Source organism: Pyrus communis, chromosome 1, assembly GCF_963583255.1.
Source record: "Pyrus communis chromosome 1, drPyrComm1.1, whole genome shotgun sequence".
NCBI classification, from domain to species: Eukaryota; Viridiplantae; Streptophyta; class Magnoliopsida; order Rosales; family Rosaceae; genus Pyrus; species Pyrus communis.
The window spans coordinates 2165962-2185663 of NC_084803.1; the positions used below are offsets into that span (position 1 = coordinate 2165962).

A 19702-nucleotide genomic window follows, 5' to 3' on the forward strand; every position below is an offset into this window, starting at 1 on the left:
TTACATATTTGAGTAGAGTGCCAAATAACCCCTAATTATCACAAAACTGTCACTTACCCGCCCAACAATTTTTTTTTTTTTTTAATAAATGAAATTATCTATACTAAAATGATGGGGAAGTAGACTAAACTTCACAATGGATTAACAATGATGTGGTTCAAATTCGTGTTTGGCAACAATCGAAGCTAATACCTCTCATTTACAAGTGCAGAGGAATATCACTAAACCGTAGTACTAAATAGCTACCCAGTCAACTATTTATTCCTACTAACTTACCCCTTTAACTAGTAAGACACTGCCAAGTACCCTCTGTTGTTATATTCCATTCAAATTTCCGTAATTAAGTAATTACGTAATCATTTCCACTTCAATCAAGTAATTACATTGGCGACGATCGATTTCCATTTTGGGAGAGAGGTATGTTGAAGAGAGGGACGAACGATTTCCATTTTGGGAGAGACGTATGTTGAAGAAAGAGGCGAAGGATTTTCATTTGGAGGAGATTACAAGGTAATTAGAAAGAGGCGAACGAAATTCTGGGAATTTAAAGGAATAAGTTTAACTTGATGAATGATGTCCTTCTAATCCCCGGCAAATGAAAAATGAATTCACATCCCTTCAACATGACTACCTTGAATATTAAAGTTATCCAATCCTAATTACCAATCAAACACTTGGTGTCTATACCAACTTCATAGAACCCAAGCAAAAGGAAAACAACATTCTCCAGCAGATATATAAAGGGGAAGCCAAAAGCACTTGTGAAAAAATACAAAACATTTTCATGTCCGAATCAAAAACTAAAACCCCTAAATCAAAATTACAAAATATGCTTAATTTCCATTGAGAATTTGGGAGCAAGGCACCTCAGAATCCGAGCTTGGTGCGGCGCCAGTGCCTGCGTTTCGCATTGTACCTGATCCACAACACGAACAAAATCGAAAAACCGTAAGCATCTGGGAACCGATCAAGAAAAAACAAATGAGAATTACGAAATAATTAGAGTAATTAGAGTAAGTATTTATGGACCTGATGGTGTTGTCGGTCCTCATACGGATCCAGTGAGGGATGGGCCTGTTCTGCCTCATCTTCTTCGCCAGCTTCTTCTTGATCATGAAGCTCTTGTGCGACGGCTGTGCGTATTTACCAAAAGAACCCACATCAGAAACTCAATCATTTTCCAGTAATTCAATATACAGAAAGAGAGAGACGAGAAAGTGAGTCACCATTTTTGCGAGCTTGGAGATGCGCCGCGAAATTTACAGCGGAGAGCAAAACAGCGAAACCCTAACAGCGCCAAGACTGTACAAGACGAGCGCTTTTCAGTTTTAATACAAGGAAAGGGTAAAAATGGAATTCAATTATTTGTGGCCCAAAACATAACCAATTTAAAGTCGGTGAATGTCAGTTCAAAGGCCCAGCTTCTATGGGGCTCTACATAATACTTTCCTTCATCTACAACATATTCCAAGCCCAATGCCCAGTAAGGTTCGTAACTTCTTATGAGTTTTCTTTTTCTTTTTTTTTTTAATACTCGTCCGAGTTAACAAAATGTCGTGTGCCACACTTAGTCATTTTACTTTGTAATTTATTTTTTTTGCAATGCGTGTTTTTTTTTTTTTTTGGGTGAGAAATTTGAACTTTGAAAAATAATTGTCTATTTAACCATTCAGTACTAAGGTCTGGCAGTGTTCACCTTTACTTGAAAGTGAGAGATCTTATGTTTGAATCTCGTGGATGGCGAATTCGATATCAAATTAGGCTGCTCATTGTGTGGCTTAACTAAAATTCTCCTCTTAATATAAAAATATCGATGTATTAAAAAAAAAAAAAAACATTTACTTGACCTTCGAAATTGAATAAAATAACGGAGAATTAAATAATAGTTAGCAAATAAGCCCAAACAGGAGTCAGCTTGATTCTGACATGGAGGCGTATAACCATCCAGCCCAAACTCTACAACAACCAAACCCAAAGACACGGTCGCACTCACACATGGAGTATGACAACTCGTCTATAATCACATAAAATTTTGTAGTGTGACGATTATACTTACACGTAATGTTATTAATTCAAGAGTTATAACAAAGTTAATATTTCATAGATTTAAAGTATTCTATCACCAAATATGTATATAATACTTTGTGATAATCGTACTGAATAATTTATCAGACTTATCTAATTTTAATTTGATGATTGTATCAAATTGTTAGAGTCACAACATAGTTAACTTTCGTGTTGTATTTGATCAATCGACAAAATATTGAGTTTCTATTGAACCACATGCATGACGCATGCATGGTAGCTGACCCTCCATTCTCCTTCTACGCAACTCACACACAACTACACCAACATGTGGTTGATCTTTGACTAATTATTGTGGCTTTTTAATTGCCCCGATAATGGTAATACATATTACGTCTAAATTGTATGTAACTTCGTACAGTAATTTACAGCTCGCACAATTACAAGTATTCAGCTTAAAATTCGAAATCATCTTTAAATCTCCTCTCCTAAGATCTCGGGTATGAATTTCCCCCAATTATAATCCCGCTGTACTATATCAACAACGCGGTTGGTGTCTTGGGGTTAGAAAGTTCAGTTTTTATGGGCACATATGTCATTTTGATTGCAATTTTGTATTATGCTAATGATGTGACGGGATTGTGACTGTGTTGTCCAAAGTTTGAAATGAAGCGAGAGTAGATGGTAGTGGTGCAAAAATCCCATGGGATGCGGGGACAAACATTTCGCTGGACGACGCGTACATTTATACGGTACCTATCACAATCACAAAAACCAGTAGCGCATGTGGGCATGCAAAGCTGGTTACCAACATAGCAAATCACATGACGCATTGGATGTTTCGGGTTCGATACATGAATTAATTAATCACATGTTTATCTACTAAAATTGATGTTTTCAATTATTTTTGTTTATGATTTCACTTGTGTTATTTAATTTCTCGGTATATAGTGTACTCTTTTTTTCAAAATTTTATTTGCGTTTACTAACACATACGTGTCTCCAATACTACAAAGTGTACTTGAAAATTTGTAATCAGATTTAGTAGGGTGATAACTTATCAAAGTTCCATCTCATTCGTGGAAACACATTTTTGACACGTATTTTTATGGCTCTCATTCCGTAATTTATTTCAAAGACATCTTAGTTCATCCTTGCAAAAAATTACATAAATTTAAAACTATTAAGATATTTATTTGAAATGAAGAAAATTTTAAAAAACAGTTATACAAATAAATACTAAATTTAATCCAATGGTGAAATGACTTCGGATTTGGATGATTTGTTTATAGAGATGATATTTGAATAAATACATAAAAGATAAACGGTTGAATTTTTAAAATACATTGCGAACGAGATCACTCAAAAACATGTATCAAAAAGTTTGTCTCCAAATAAATATATATTATGTAATTACAAATCATAACATTTCACTAAAACAAACAAAAACCTAGTCTAAAAGGATTATGATATTCCTATTTTTTGTCAAGGATTGTGATATCCCTTGATAACAACATTCAATGTTTCTATAGCCATCAAACAAAATAAAAATTTAATCTATGTCCTTTAAACTTGATTATAATTCAACGGATCAAATAGATTTATGTGTTTGCATGTGACTCGGGAGAGGGTTAGTCCAAAATTGACAAATTGACATTTCTGGACTGGACCGCGTCATGGCCCAGAAAAACCGTCTCAAGCGTTTGCTTCTTTGCTTCAACTTTTGCTCCCATCACCCACGTTCGTGTTATACCATCTCCGGTCCCACACCACGCGCTTCCATCTTGGGCCCGCCTCTTTCCCGCGTAATTAAAATATTTTTCCAACCCAAGGTTTAGCTGTAAACCAGGATGATTAGTGACAAAGATTAACGCTAACATGCTGTTTGTTCTTTTTGTCTTTGCTCTTACCACCTCTTCCCCCTTTTTCTTTCCTCTTTTCACAAAATGTCTCATCTTTTTTCTTCTTTTTTGAATCCGATCAAGGAAATTCGTTACGGTACCATGGTAAAAAAAATTCAAAAGCCTATATATGTGCAAGTGAATTCAAACAAATCGTACGACTTTTTTGCTTTTGTGTGTTTTTTGTGCACATGATTACGATTAATGCGACAAAAATGTTACTGAAATCAGTCATGTAAGCACGTGAAGTCTAATTTTGGTCAATACAAAATCAATCAAGATTCGCTTCTTTTGGTTAATCCACAATATTATTGTGGATAAAGCTAAATTATATATGCTGCTAAAATGGGTCTCATCATGAGACTAACACCGATCAACAATAATTGAAATGTCTAACGGTGACACCAGGTGGTACGAGCAACATGTGATCTAGCATTACTATTTAACTGGGTCCGCCTCTTTCTTGCTTCTTTTTTCAATCCGATCAAGAAAATTCATTATGGTACAATGGTAAAAAAAAAAATTCAAAAGCCTATATATATGTGCGAGTGAAATCAAACAAGGGCGTCAAGTCTAATTCTTTGTGTGTGTGGTCATAGTTTATGTGACGAAAATGTTATTCGAATCTAATTCTGGTCAATCATGTTTGTTGAACGTATGATGTAAAATCAGTCAAGATTGGCACCTTTTGGTTAATCCTCAATGTTATTGCGGATAAAGCTAATTATACATACTACAAAAGTAGGTTTTACCATAAGACAAAGACTAATCAACAACACTTGAATGTCTAACGGTAACTTTAGACAGTATGATCAAAATATGATATGTCTAGCATTACCGTTTACCTTTACCGCTTACCTTTTTGTTTATAGGGTTTGCACTGTCCACGTGTCGAAATGCAAGAGGTCTTGACACCAAAACTAATTTTAATCTGCAAACTGGAAGGTGGTTTCCAATGGGCACGCTCACTCTTGATGCCTCCAAAAAAGGAAACACAAAAGTCATGAATAGCTGCAGCAACTTGGAAAAGAGAGATAGATACTCATGGAAAAATAATACTCGTCAAAAAATCCAAGTTAAATTAATTTCTTACACAAAAAAATCCTCTGATATTTTTGCGGAAATCCTGCAAGAAAATCTCTAAAAAAGGCAGTTACAGCAGCTTATGCACTGCATCTGAGTACGGAGAATCCCGGTTTTACAAATTGGGGCATGGCAAATTGGCAATCCGAAACACACCAACACATTGGTTTTTGTCTGCTCCCGTTTTCCAATGTCTCCAATTTTTGTTTACTTCAAAATTGAAGATGCAGAACAGTACAATCAATATGACAAATATCAAGTTGGTTTCTTCTCTAGCTGCAAATTGATCCTTAAAATAAGGCCGAAGATTTGTTTACTTGAAAATTGAGATTGTTACATGTTCGTTGTCGTTAGTTTTGAGTTATATATTCACACCTTAACACCTTTCACAGCAAGTTATTTACGTATTAGGTTTACCAATTAGTGATTTTCCGTCACGCGTGTTGAATTAAGAGAGTTTTAACAAAAATTCACAGTACTGTTCACTTTAACGAAAAATCACATTTTTACACTAAAAAGTCAAACTTGGTACTATTCACTTTACTTTTTATTTTGTCCTTATAGTTAAAACTCAAAGTTTTCAAATCATTTTCATTAGTTTTCTTTTGAATTAAACGCTCATATTCAGCTACATGTAATTATGTTGGTTCATGAATCTTTAATCAATGTGTCTCACTCATATTATGGCTTGACCCAGTCATATTGTGGTACCAATAATTTTACTGTCTACCCTCCAAAAAACAGAGCATGCAAACCTATCAGTTTTGATCATTGCCTATAAGCAATCAGTTGCAAGTTTGTGCAACTTGATATTATCAAAACATACATCAAACTGAAACTCCAAGATTCCTTAAAAAAATTATTAATACAATAATGAATATTATAAAGTTCATAACCATAAAAAAAAGGAGTTGCCATTCTTATTATACTCTGTAATTATTTGCATACATGTAAAAATTCATATGATTTATTTTGTCTTTTTGTTTCCTGCTTAGACCGAACCGAACTCACATGAAGAATCTGCGGGGGACTTTGACATTAGATTTTCTTGAGGAATAGAAGGTCCATGAAAAGCAACAGAATTCCAATCGAATCCAATTTACAATACTACAGCCATGTGAATTGAATTTGGTTCAGTTTGAAACTTTCCCCTCGGATTTTTGTTAAAAAAAATCACATCAGTTTGCAGCAAAAGTTTGAAGCCAACTGGTAAATAATAAGACACAGAGAAAAAGAACCCTAGAGTCCAAGTTCTTGTGGGACCCAAGTCCTTAGAGAAAAACAAAAGGGAGAGGGAGGGAGCCTCCAAATTGTCCTTATATCTGTCTGACAAACCCAACTGCAAAATCCCCTCTCCCCTCAAACTTTCCTCTCACTTGGCATTTCTTCTCTGAGGCATTTTCACAAACACTTTCTAAAAGAAACGTTTCTTTTGCACAGCAATGGCGAGACCGCAACAGCGATATCGAGGCGTCCGACAAAGGCACTGGGGCTCTTGGGTCTCCGAGATCCGCCACCCTTTATTGTAAGTCCACGCTTTAAAACATGACAGTTTCTTACGTTCGCGTTTCTGGTTGTAACTTGGAAACTAAGCGAAACGTCTCTTTTTCTTGTGCAGGAAGACTAGAATTTGGCTGGGAACATTCGAAACGGCGGAAGACGCGGCGAGAGCTTACGACGAAGCGGCGAGGCTAATGTGCGGGCCGAGAGCAAGAACAAACTTCCCTTATAACCCAAATGCGTCTCAGTCCTCGGCCTCCAAACTTCTCTCGGCAACTTTGACAGCAAAACTGCACAGATGCTACATGGCTTCACTCCAAATGACCAAAACTTCACTACAAGAGCCAAAAAAACCGAAAACTTTAGTGTCATCGGGCGCGAAAATGCCAGAGATGATCAGACCGGAAATTCAGCAAGGACGAGAGGAGAATTGGGTTGTGAGGGAAGTTAAAGTAGAGAGCAGCAGCCAGCAGTTCAAGCCACTTGAAGATGATCACATTGAGCAGATGATTGAGGAGTTACTGCATTACGGGTCCATTGAGTTATGCTCTGTTGTGCCACCACAACCTACCTAAAGTGTACTTCTTTACTTGCCCGCCCGCTTCCCTGCTGTGGTTTCGCTGGATAGTAGACAAGAACAGTGAAAATCTCGTTAATCCATTCATGCACGTTACTGATTAGAACCATTCCAAAAACTCCGACCGGAAGGCCTTATATTTATTTCTCTGCCGATGCAAACTCATGCAGCAGATTTAACCCAATTTTCTCAAACTTGCTAGAAATTGAAGTCCTCGGCTGCATCATTAGATTTAGAACCCCATTTGGACTACCTTCTAAGCAACCCATTTGATGATGCTATTTGTACATTATTGTTATTATTAATTCTATGCTTAATTATCCATGGTTTTAATTGTTTCCAGTTCATCGTCTCCGCAGTAAGCGCAAGTGATTTGGATTTCTTCTGAAAGTTGCAGAACCGATGTTGTTAGCCACTCATTTTATTTATTTTATTTGGAAGTACATGGAAAATTCGAAGATCGTATAAAAGTGAATGCAGAAAATTCAACGAATTAGTTTGCCCTGTACTGCTGTACATACAAATATCAGTTTCCATGTCCGGACGAAGGGAGAAAACGAGAGCACTGTCTGTTTTCTTGTGCACCTTTAATCTTTCCAAGAAAACAAATAATATAATTGCTCAGTGCCGTGCAGTTTTCTTGTGCACCTTTAATCTTTCCAAGAAAACAAATAATATAATTGCTCAGTGCCGTGGCTAGTGCGTGCACGGTACTGTAATCTCATCAGAAAAGTTATCACACTGATCAGGTGAAAAGTAATTGTTTTAAATTAGGGCCTTCCAGACAACGCATGGTTTTCTGGCTTTTTATCTTCAAATTTAAGAAGCAAAATAATTAAAGTTGTTTTGACTTATGAACCCTAGCGAAACCAACTTATGAGCAGGCTTTTTGTTGGGAATTTGCCGATTTATTCAGAAAAAAATGGACACACTTTCTCATACCTTGCTATTTGAATCCACTAACAATTTGGAGTATTTGTATACATATAACGAGCCCCTCACAAGAAGAGAGACTTTCCTGCACATCGGGATATTGTTCAAGAATACACAATAACATCTTACGAATGTAAGTAAATTGTTCCCTTAAACCGGGATGTGTAAAATATTATTGTAAAATAAAAACAAAACCTTGTTTGGATAAACAAAAAAAGTAAACAAGGGTTTTTTTTTTTTTTTTTTTTTTGGCAGTTCTTAATCCAACTAATTAGAGTGCTTATAAAATATGTTCATCTTAATTATACCTACTGGATTCAACCAAAATGGCAATCCCAACTTTTCTGTTTAATTTATGCAACCAAATGCATGTGTGTTGTCCCATCTCTATCAGTGAAAACTTCATGATTGTTCACCTGTTTGGGAATTGATTTTGCTCCCCACAACCATCAAAAACTAAAGTTGTTTACTCTAATTATTTTGTTTTTACCAAAGTGCTTAAATTATGACCAAAGTTAGTGAGTTCACCATCATCAATTGTTTGAAACTTGAGAACTCTCCTGGGGACCATGATCAATTTCCACCTGATCTAAAACTCCTTTCCCCATTTCATCAAATTCCCCGTGCAACGAAAATGCAACTGTTTGGATATTTTAATTCACTAAGTTAAAACGCATGACAACATGATTGATTTGAAATATTATAACCATAGTATCGACGTTAATTCATTACAAGTAAATTTTTCTTATCGTATAGAGCATATGTTGCAAAATTACCAGTTGAAACGAGACCGAATCATTAGTTTTCTAGGAAATTCCCCATTTAGACAACAAGCACTTCTTTTACTGAAGATTGATCTGACAACCTGATTAGTATTGAAATGGATGGGTTTTGGCTCTTACTTTTCCACCATTTTTTTGCACATTCCAGAGCATTTTTCCAGGTAAAAAGTAGAAAACTATGGATAATTTAAGCAGTAATTCTTCTGCTCTTTCCATCAATAAAATCAACTCATTAGGGTTTTGGTAAAAACATGCAACGTACGGAATTTGGGTGACCACAATGATCAAACCTGCATTTTGGAGAACAGAACAGAGGCATTCCCTGGAATTTCACACCAGGAGAGAGAAAGAGAAGAGGAGAGAGAGAGAGAGAGAGAGAGAGAGAGAGAGGACTGGAAGAGTCAAAGGAGAGATCTTGATCACAAGAAAAAGCAGTCAAACAAATGATGGTGTATCCAATCATGGTGGTGTATAGAATCTCATGAAGGAATAGTTTTTTGGGGAAGAGACAATCATATTTGGTGCTCAATCTTTTCATAACCCAACAACAAAATTTATATTTAATTGTTTATTTCAAATTTCTCTCTAATTAATGGGAATTATCATTTGTTTTGGCCTTTAAGGTGTCTTAGATCAAGTGCAAAGCATGCAAAAATCCAAAACGCAAATTGCTTTGTTTCAAGGGAGTAGGGAGTGAGAAAAGTCTCTGAAGTGAAAGGTTTGGTGGATGGCCTGCTCTCCCAGCAATGCCAAAATACTTTGAAACTGTTTATGAGCACATAATTCACAATAACACTACTATCATGTTGAATCACCGTCACATAGTATAATTATTTCATTGTTATTAAAACATATTAATCGGTCATTAACTCTAAAACATGAACTTGTTATATTAAATAGTTATGGACTCGTTATTCATCTATATTATAAAGTGTGAATTGAATATACTGCATGATTGTCTTTTAGTATTACACAATAATTTTCGCAACGTGCAGCAGAGCATGTTTACACAAGTTGTTGTTTCCCCCATCCAATAGGCACAAACTGAATTTGATCTTTTCGATGTCTCATACTTCATGTGTTCTTGTTTCCCCCATCCAATAATCACATGGTTGGGGCCTGTGCAGCAGAGCTTGTTTACACAAGTTGTTGAGATATCCACATGGTCCTAATCACAATTACTCTTTAAACTAATCCGAGGAGACAATAATGTGGCATGATAATCTATGAGAAAAGCGGTACTAATCATCTATGTTAATTAGTTAATTAGTCATTAGTCACGTAATTTTCTGTTGGGTAGGGGATGGGCCAGGCAGTGGTTTCACCAAATTAGGACATAATCTAGCAGCTTTGAGAGTGCTTAAGAAGGGGGGCTGAGTCTGGATACTTCACATGTGGAGCTTCATTAACTATAATTTACCTAATTTGTCAAGTCTCACTGTGCTTTGATGGAAATGTTATTCTGTTTTCTATAGGAAGAAGGATCCGGAGAAATCACACGAGATCAAGTGGAAATCCGTGACTTAATAGAAGTAAAGTATTGTTGACTAAACATCTAAAAGTAAAGTATTGTTCTCGTTTAGTACTACGGTCTAGTGATACTCCTATTTACTAGTAAGTAAAAAGTCTTGAGTCCGATTCTCGTCAACGACGAATTTGAACCACATTATTATTATCTCATTGTGAGGTCTAATCCACTTTACATCCCTTCAGGATAAATAATATCGTTTGTTAAAAAAAATAAAAAAAATAAAGCATAGTTGTTCCGATGTCCTCATATTTTATTTATCTATCTTTTTGGGTGCTTATTTTTTGTCACTAGATGTTGGGCCGTTAGTTTGGTAATAATCTTCTGGGTGCGTAATATTTTACAAGTTTTCTCTAATGCACATACTACTTACACATGTAAATAAAGACCGTTAGATTAATATGGACGAATGAGATTGACACTTAAACTTAAGTCGCCGGGTTAACAAAACTCGTTCGGTCATCTCCAATCGACCTGGTCAAAGGGCTATAGGGCTAAAAATAATTTGGAATGACACAAAAACCGTTTTCAATTGAGGGCTAGGCCAAAGGGCTTGTGGGGCCCATCGAGCCCAAACCCCCAAACCAGGCTAGTGGGCTAGCCATTTTCAACCAGCCCTCCAGTGCCAGAATGTCAAGCTTGACATTTTTCCAACCCTCAAACTCCACAATGTTAAGCTTGACATTTTGCCAACCCTCCAGCTCAACCCATTTGAATGTCAATGGCTATTTGGCGTTAGCATGACGCCAGTTAACAACGGCTAGCTAACGTCATGCTGCTGTCAGGTTACCGTTGAAATTAAAAAAAAAAAAAATTTGGACAAATTAAAAAAAAAAAATTAAATTTTTTTCTACAAATACCTACAACATTGAAAACTAAATGTAAAAAGTACCACGTAAATAAGAATTCTATCTAAAATTTGCACAACCAATTACATATTGACACGTGACACTCGACATCCTATCCAAAAAATTATTAAGATTACATAAAGATAAGAAATTTGGAAGGTTACTCACTTTAGCGACACGTGTCACTCGAAATCTTATCTGAAAAATTATTGAGATTACATAAAGATAAGAAATATGGATAGTTACTCACGTTAGCGACATGTGTTACTCGAAATCATATCAAAAAAATTATTGAGATTATGTAAAGATAAGAAACCCGGAGGCTATTCATTTGGCAACAAGTGGCACCAAAAATATGTTCAAAAACTTTATTTTAATGTGGTAGTTTAATTTAATTAATCATATTTATTTAATTAGAATAATAAATTATGTTTGACCAATGACCCTTTAGCCCCCTCAGTTGGAGATGATTTTTTGACAAAGGGTAATGTTTGGCCTATGGTCCTTAAACCTCGATTGGAGATGATATAAAATATAGCATATCATTGTTTATTAAAATATAATTTTTTGTAAAACTATAGGGTTAAAGAAAGCCATTTGGCCCTCATTCGATTGAAGATGGCCATAGTTCTCCATCTTCCCTCTGGCGCTGTCCCTCCTCCCTTCCCCTCTGGCGTCTGCCCCTCCTCCCTTCCCCTCTGGCGTCTGCCATCGCCAACTACCCTTTCGGTTTCCGACACATCGCGATTGAATCAAACGATATCTCTTCAACCAAATAAACCTTATAACAATGACGATCATAGAAAAAAAAAAAATCAAAGAAATTGGCGCGGAAATGGCTCGGAATTGGAAAACTAAAGTCAAAAAGGTTTCCCCTTTTACAAATTAATTCCCAATTTAAATCCATCAAGGCCTTTTATCAAAGAGCGTGCAAATAGTTATCTTGTTTTTATTATTAATTAAAGATTCAAGATGGTGGCTGATCCGTTTTGCTTGGAGAAAAGGAAGCCTTGGATAAGGGAGATTGGTTGGGTCGTAAAGATCCAGTTGTTAACGTCGACCGTTCAGATTGATCTTAAAGGTTAAGAAATAATTGTGTATATAAAACATGTGCACTAGAGAAGCTCCGGATTTTGGGTTTGAAACTGCTAGTGTGAAAGTCAGGCTTATGATCAAAGAGAGGTTGAAATGCCTTTGTGAGTCTCTCCGGTCTCCGGAAGGAGAAATTTTTAATTGTGACGGGAATACAAATGGTACATTATGTGTTTTTATATAAGTGATGAAATTTTACTTTTTAAGTTATTAATTTTTTAACACAAATATCTCATCATTTGCATAGTAACATATGGTGTACTACTTCATATTCCGGTTATACTGAAAAATCTCTCCTTATGAAAGGGTCGATATCCGTGGCTTGCCACCACTTATCTCCATTTTTTAAGGGGGAAAAAAAAAAAAACAAACAAAAGCTCACGGCTCTTTTCAGCCTACATAAGTTGGGCCAAAAGGGGTAAAGCCTAACTTGAATTTGAACACTGGGCTTCTAAGTAGGCCCATCAAATATATTAAGAGGCCCAATAAACTCATGTTTTTCGTTCCTAACCTTACTGCCTAATGCCTACACGTAAATGAGGCCTGTTTTAAACATTTTAAAATGAAAGTACTTTCACTCCTTAAGAAGCGCTTGTAACTATTTTATGAAAAGCATGTTGAAAATTTTAATAAAAATGGAAGCATTTCTGATTTCTTCCCTAAATCATCTCCAACTGATTTTATAATCCGTACTCACTTTTATCATTTGCAAGTTATTTTATAATCCAATTACTTTTTAACTGTACTATGAAATATTGTTAGGAGGGTTTTTATTATTTAGAGTTTATGACTTGTTTGGAAATGATTTTAAAATGAGTGAAAGTGATTTTGGGTTTCAAAATCACGTGAAGCGCATTTTAGAATAAGCACAAATTATATGTTTCTTGCAAAAAGTCATTTCAGGGTTTTTTTCAAGATTCACTTACATTTTTACTTTAGATTAGTTCTAAAAGCACTTTCAGTCATTTAAAAAAAAAAAAAAAACTTCCAAATTTAAAACGTTTTTAATCATTTCAAAAGTAGTTCCGCACATACCAAATGTTTTGTCATTTTGTTAAGTTTGAAGTAGTCTCTACTCAGTTGTTGCAAATATGAATTCATTCAACTTGAGGGTCACCCACTATGGAACCTAAGTACCTAACGTTGACAATCTAAATTTTATAAAAAAATCAGAATCCAAAACATCAAAAATATTTAAAATGGGTGATTAAAATAGGAGCCGAATCCAAAGGGAAAGTATAACTTAACTCTGTTTTTAAGTGCAGAAGTTGAAATGTTGGATTGGATTAGCTGCTCTTAATTTAAGATTTAGGGTTTAGTTTAGTGGTAAGCGTGCTTAATCCAGATTCATATACCCGCAGAAAATAATGACCGCAAAATTAGGTGTGGACTGCGTTGTGGAGTATGCTTAAAGTTTAGGGAATATTTGCACATGGTGGGGATTCTTCTGTTTTTTGACTTGATGAATGTTAGGTTAACCTCTACGCTCCTGTAATCTTTCATTGGCTAGTGCATATTCTAGTTAAAATATTAAAAATTTAAGAGATAGTGTACCGGTTCGCTACTAATCAATACTGATATTACCTCTAACTTAACCATGTGTTAAACTTTAAAACTAGTCTAGCAACACACTGCTAATTAACAACCGAATTTTCTAAGCTTAATCATTTGCACATACAAGCGAATGTGAGGTACTATACAATAGACTAAAATAAGGACCTTGAATGAAGGATTGAGACCCACCTTGGATTTTTGTGTTCGGATCCCGTGGATCGAGAGATCCGGCCACTCAATTTCAATCTTACAACCTCCAATAACTGATCACACTACTCACTTTACAAAAATCTAAAAACTTGAACTGTCTGGATCTCTCGATCCACAATTCCGAACAATCTCCTTCCTTGAATGAGCCTTTTTGTGCAGGAAACTGCAAGAAAAAGAGTAGTTAGAAGTACTTTCATTTGGACTCTAGTCACTCCGGACTGAGTCTGCTCCTTCAAGTCCCCTCAAAATTGGTTAACTACTGTGTCTTTGTCTGTTAGCATTTGCTTTGACGAGTTTTCTTAAAACCAATATGAAGACTCCAAAACGCTCCACTTCGGTGTAAGTTCAAGTCAAAATCAATATAGTCAATGCAATTGAACTTGATTTGCATTTACTGCCATTTTGTATATTGATATAAGAAAATTCAATAACGTACTATAAATATTATAAGACAACCCTAAATATACAATAAGCAGTAATGTATAAGAATTTAGCGTCTTTTCATCAAACGTTTAGCGTTCTTTCTATTTAATCTTTGATTAAGAGTCTGTCACCCGCTCCATTCGAGCATCTTCCCTAAGCCCATCATTTTCATATGCCTCAATTTCTTGGAAATTTCACAGAAAAAATCATCAGAAAAACCTCACAATCACATTAATTTGTGGTCTGATTTGTAAAGATAAAAGTACAATTAAAAGGAACGGTCGAGTACCTAGAGACTAGAGTACCAGCTGGCAATTTTAAAGCAGAAGACCAAGGAAGGAGACAAAATAAAGGATGACTTTGCCAAGCACAAAATGCTTTGGATTTCTATGGTAGTTTGATGACAAAAGCAAAATAAATGGGTCACCGCTGTCTGATACTCTTGTGAAGTTTTCAACAGTTCGAACTACTAGAAACACCTAATAATTCAGATTTATGTTTATAAGATTTTTTTTTTTTTGGTCAGCAAAAAAAAAGATGCAACACATGCACTTCTCAAAAGTCACCTATCCTAATATGGCTCTCACTCAAATTCACTTGATATCAAAATTCTAAAAAGATTCAATGCATGTGAGTTGGTATGATCGTATCTCCTATTAGATTAGCTAGTAAGCAAAAATAATATTTTCTCAACTCAATCATGACTATTCATTTTCTATATTACGATATAATGTTATGCTTCTTATTTGTCGAAAGTTTAGATTTAACTTTTGCAAATGACGAGTTCCCCTTGTAAAACTTACTAACTCAGTGTTTCACTATAATTGCATATCCCAACAATTATGGGATGCATGTATTTATAATACTTTCATGATAACAGTTTGGGTTTGAAAACCCTAGATACAAGGAGTGTTTGAAAAACAAAATACAAACAGAAAACCAAAGAGAAGATTACATCCACATGTTTAGATTACCACAGAAAACCAATCAAACAAACAAGTCCTAGAAACTAGGAACAGCTGAGCGGATAAGAGTTTGATCCAAGTCAAACTCCTCAAGTTGCGGTGATTTCTTTAGCATACTGACCTCATCTAACAGCCCCCCGCAAGCTGACAGGTTGTGGAACAACGGGAAGCTTGGAGACAAGGAACTTAAACCGAGACGAAGACAGACCTTTGGTAAACAAGTCAGCAAGTTGATCTTGCGAACAAAGATAATTAACCAATAATTGCCCACGAACCACCTGCTCCCGTACATAGTGATAATCGACTTCCAAGTGTTTAGTTCGTGCATGGAAAACTGGATTAGACGCGAGAGCTATGGAAGATATATTGTCACACCAGATTTGAGGACGAACCAAATACAAATGCAGATCTTTGAATAATGATCTTAACCAGGAGAGCTCAACCGCAGTGTATGCCAACTGCCTATACTCGGCTTCAGCACTAGACCTAGAAACAGTCTTCTGCTTCTTTGAACTCCAAGATATAAGGTTGGAACCAAGATATATACAAAAACCACTAGTTGAATGACGAGTATCCAGATTCCCTGCATAATCCGCATCAGAGAAAGCACTGAGTTGAGTAGGTCCAGGTTTATATAGAAGACCATGAGTATGCGTGGCCTTCAAATATCGTAAAATCCGTTTGACGGCCATCCAGTGAGTTGTTTTGGGAGCATGCATAAACTGGCATACTTGGTTGACAGCATAGGACAGATATGGGCGTGTAATTGTGAGGTATTGTAGTGCTCCAACCATACTACGATACACCTCTGGTTTGTCATACAGTTCTCCCCCATGCGCACTGAGCTTTTAACCAGATGAGACGGGGGTAGATATAGGCTTGGCTTCAATAAATTTGGTGCGAGATAGCAAGTCCAATGCATATTTAGATTGACAGAGATGCATAACAGTCCCATAATAGTTGACTTCAACCCCCAAAAAATAATGAAAGGTTCCTAAGTCTTTTATGGAGAACAACGTACCCAAACGCTGAATTAATCGGGATATTTGGTGAGAACTATTGCCTGTGATGAGTATATCATCCACATAGATTAGGAGAAGCAAATACACGCCGTTTTGTCTGAACATAAATAAACTGTAGTCGCATGTGGATTCCTGGAACCCTAATTCAAGCAAAAAAATCTGAGAACCTCTGAAACCAGGCCCTGGGAGCTTGCTTCAAACAGTAAAGACTACGTTGAAGTTTACACACATGATTTGGGAATTGCTGATCAACAAACCCCGGTGGCTGGCGCATGTAAACTTCTTCCTTTAGAAACCCATGCAGAAACGCATTTTGCACGTCAAGCTGCCTGACCTGCCATTTGTTAGACACAGCAAGACTTAAAACAAGCCTTATCGTACTGTGCTTCCCAGGTGGCTTGAGCTGTCCTCTTCCTCGCCACGATAAACAGGACAGAAGCCATCAATGAGCCATTGATCCAACTAAGGATCATTTGATCCTGTTAGACCCATGCAGTGTACGCAGGGTTCACAGTTGTTACACCAGGCAGATGCTTGGGAGGAGACACCATCGTTCCATCAACATATCTCATCAGATCTCTGCTTTTGAGAATTGGGAGAATTTGGGCCAACCACAGTGGGTAGTTGGTCCTGTCAAGTTTGATGTTAACGACAGTGGTGAAGGGGTGGAACGGATGAGGGGAAGTGGGGTTGGAAGCAGAGAAGAAGGGGACAACATTGTTCTCAGCCATTGAAGCGTGGGAAGAAAAGGAGGATCGGTGTCATTAGACAAAAAAAAGGCTCTGATACCATGTAAAACTTACTAACTCAATGTTTCACTATAATTGCATATCCCAACAATTATGGGATGCATGTATTTATAATACTTTCATGATAACAGTTTGGGTTTGAAAACCCTAGATACAAGGAGCGTTTGAAAAACAAAATACAAACAGAAAACCAAAGAGAAGATTACATCCACATGTTTAGATTACCACAGAAAACCAATCAAACAAACAAGTCCTAGAAACTAGGAACAGCTGAGAGGACAAGAGTTTGATCCAAGTCAAACTCCTCAAGTTGCGGTGATTTCCTTAGCATACTGACCTCGTCTAACACCCCTCTCCTTAATGTTAAAATATCGATGTTATCAACAAAAAAAACTTCAGTGAATGGTGAGTTCGATTCTTCTTAGTGTAAAAATACTTCTGTAAACTTTTTGTGGCTGCTGTGATTTGATGTGCAACTTGGATTGGATTAGTGTGCTGTTTATTAAATTACACATGCCATGTTTCAATCCAAAAACAGACTTATTTAGGGTTGGGTATCTTATCTCAGCCTCTATATGGATGTCCCCACTATTCTGTAGTCAATAGGATCAGGTTATTTGTGGTGAAACTTTTTACAAGAACATTAATTTTTTGTACTTTGGTTCTAACAGGTCTTAACTTTGATCATATACGATGTAAGCAGTGGCAGAATTAAGATTTCATGTGTGGGAGAGTTTCTTACATACATAAGTAATTTGAACGCGTAACATGAGAGATTTGAGTAATTTGCATAAAAATTGAAAAACTTCAAATTCAGCATAAAGAATTTAAAACATTTCACAACACAGAAACATGAATATGAGGTAAAAGAGTAAGCAATAATTTTTTAGAAATATAAGTTACAGCCAAAGAAAAGTTGATAGAATAAGGAGCGGAAATGAAGACTGCATTGCAATAGAAGGAATATAGGGAAAATGAAGCACGTTCTGAAACGGAAAAGAGTTTAGATTGAGAATACACTGAAATTTAAGAATATTAGACTAGTATTCAACCACATCTGTTATAATAACAAGAAGAAAAAGGCGGAACAAGTCCTACTATTCTGATCCTTTAATGGCTCCTCCACCGAATGTAACAGTTGTTCCTAATTTGTATTTTTCTCTTATTTATACAAGAGTGAAAAGTAAAATATGAGAAAAAGGCTGAGGGAGTGGGAGTAAGGCTATATGATATTTGTCCCGTTAGTCCAACGAATATAAAGTGAGAGGAACTTGCATGAAAGTAATAGAATCATAAACTATGAAAGGATTTTACCTTGTTAGTCCCATTTAAATTAAAGGAATGTTTTCATGTTCATTGATTTGCTTGTTCTTTTATAAGAGACAACACACTTACAAATATTTTACAATTCACAATCAGCTGATCCATCCACGTAAATCACAATGTGTCACAACATAATATCGAGCTCACTATAGATATATATATTGTCCTTAAGACCTACTTTGATTAAGTAAAAACCAAGTATCGCTAGACCAGTTACTCATGTACAAAAAAATGATAAACTACTTACAAAAATACTTTTACAATCCATAAATGTGATTTACTATCGAGCTCATTATACACGCATACAGTCACCATATTAGCTTAAGATGAACTTTGAGATATTATCTGATCAAGTAGAAACTGAATATTGCTCAACTTGTTGGTAACGTACGAAAAAATGGTTCTAAGCTGATCAATTTGGTTCTTGACACGCTTTAGGGGGAGACTTTGGCCATTTCCAATTTTTCATTCAAATTTCAAAGGTCCCAAAAGAATGCCCTGCCTTGACTTTTACGTGTTACCATAATGTTTGAGATTTAACAATAGATAGGAAGAATTTTCAGAGTTTATCACAAATCACGTAGCGTGAGAGTTCCTTCAGCATCTTCTCTTGCCCTTTTCTTCCTCCCTGCACGCCTTCATCTTTCTCTTTTACTTCTCCTCATCTATGTAAACTAGACTTACGATTTATTTATGAATCAATCACAGTTTAGCATGTGCATATAATTTTAATGTATTTCATACTTTTAATTCATTACTTTACATACATTTGGCACGATGGTTTTGAATTGTTACAGTGAGACAATGTTCATAATTTCCCTTAATTACTTTTTTTTTTTTTTCCCTGATGAAAGTATAAAGAAACAGAATTGTCTATATGCCAATATAAGAGGTACTAAACAGACGATAAAATGTATAAAACCACAGTATTTAGTACCCATCCACAACTTATTAAATTAAAATGTTGTGATCCATTCTATCTGTTCATGCAAAAAGAGCATGTACAATTTACAAATAGAAGACTCCTTTTACGTGTTGGTTGAAACATGAAAGTCCAATATTTATCTCGACGGTCTCTATTCTCCGTACCTTTGTCCCTCCCAATTTCATCTGTGGAGTCCGTGACAGATCTCTCTCTCTCTCTCTCTCTCTCTCTCTCTCTGCCCCTCTCCTCCCAATATCCCCCC

The 19702-nt window shown here is 36.0% G+C and overlaps 2 protein-coding genes across 2 annotated transcripts; one reads left to right on the forward strand and one right to left on the reverse strand.

Annotated features, from left to right (window-relative positions):
- Positions 1-712: 712 nt before the first annotated feature.
- On the reverse strand, positions 713-1349 carry LOC137734075 (large ribosomal subunit protein eL39z/eL39x). Its single transcript, XM_068473348.1, has 3 exons — positions 1227-1349; positions 1030-1133; positions 713-916 (listed from the first exon to the last, which is right to left on the reverse strand). The coding sequence occupies exons 1-3, from the start codon at positions 1227-1229 to the stop codon at positions 868-870; spliced, it is 156 nt and encodes a 51-aa protein (XP_068329449.1). The 5' UTR covers positions 1230-1349; the 3' UTR covers positions 713-867.
- A 4979-nt stretch (positions 1350-6328) lies between these two features.
- Positions 6329-7410, forward strand: LOC137734068 (ethylene-responsive transcription factor ERF003-like). The gene is made up of 2 exons (XM_068473336.1): positions 6329-6534; positions 6628-7410. The coding sequence occupies exons 1-2, from the start codon at positions 6452-6454 to the stop codon at positions 7082-7084; spliced, it is 540 nt and encodes a 179-aa protein (XP_068329437.1). The 5' UTR covers positions 6329-6451; the 3' UTR covers positions 7085-7410.
- The last annotated feature ends 12292 nt before the right edge of the window (positions 7411-19702 follow it).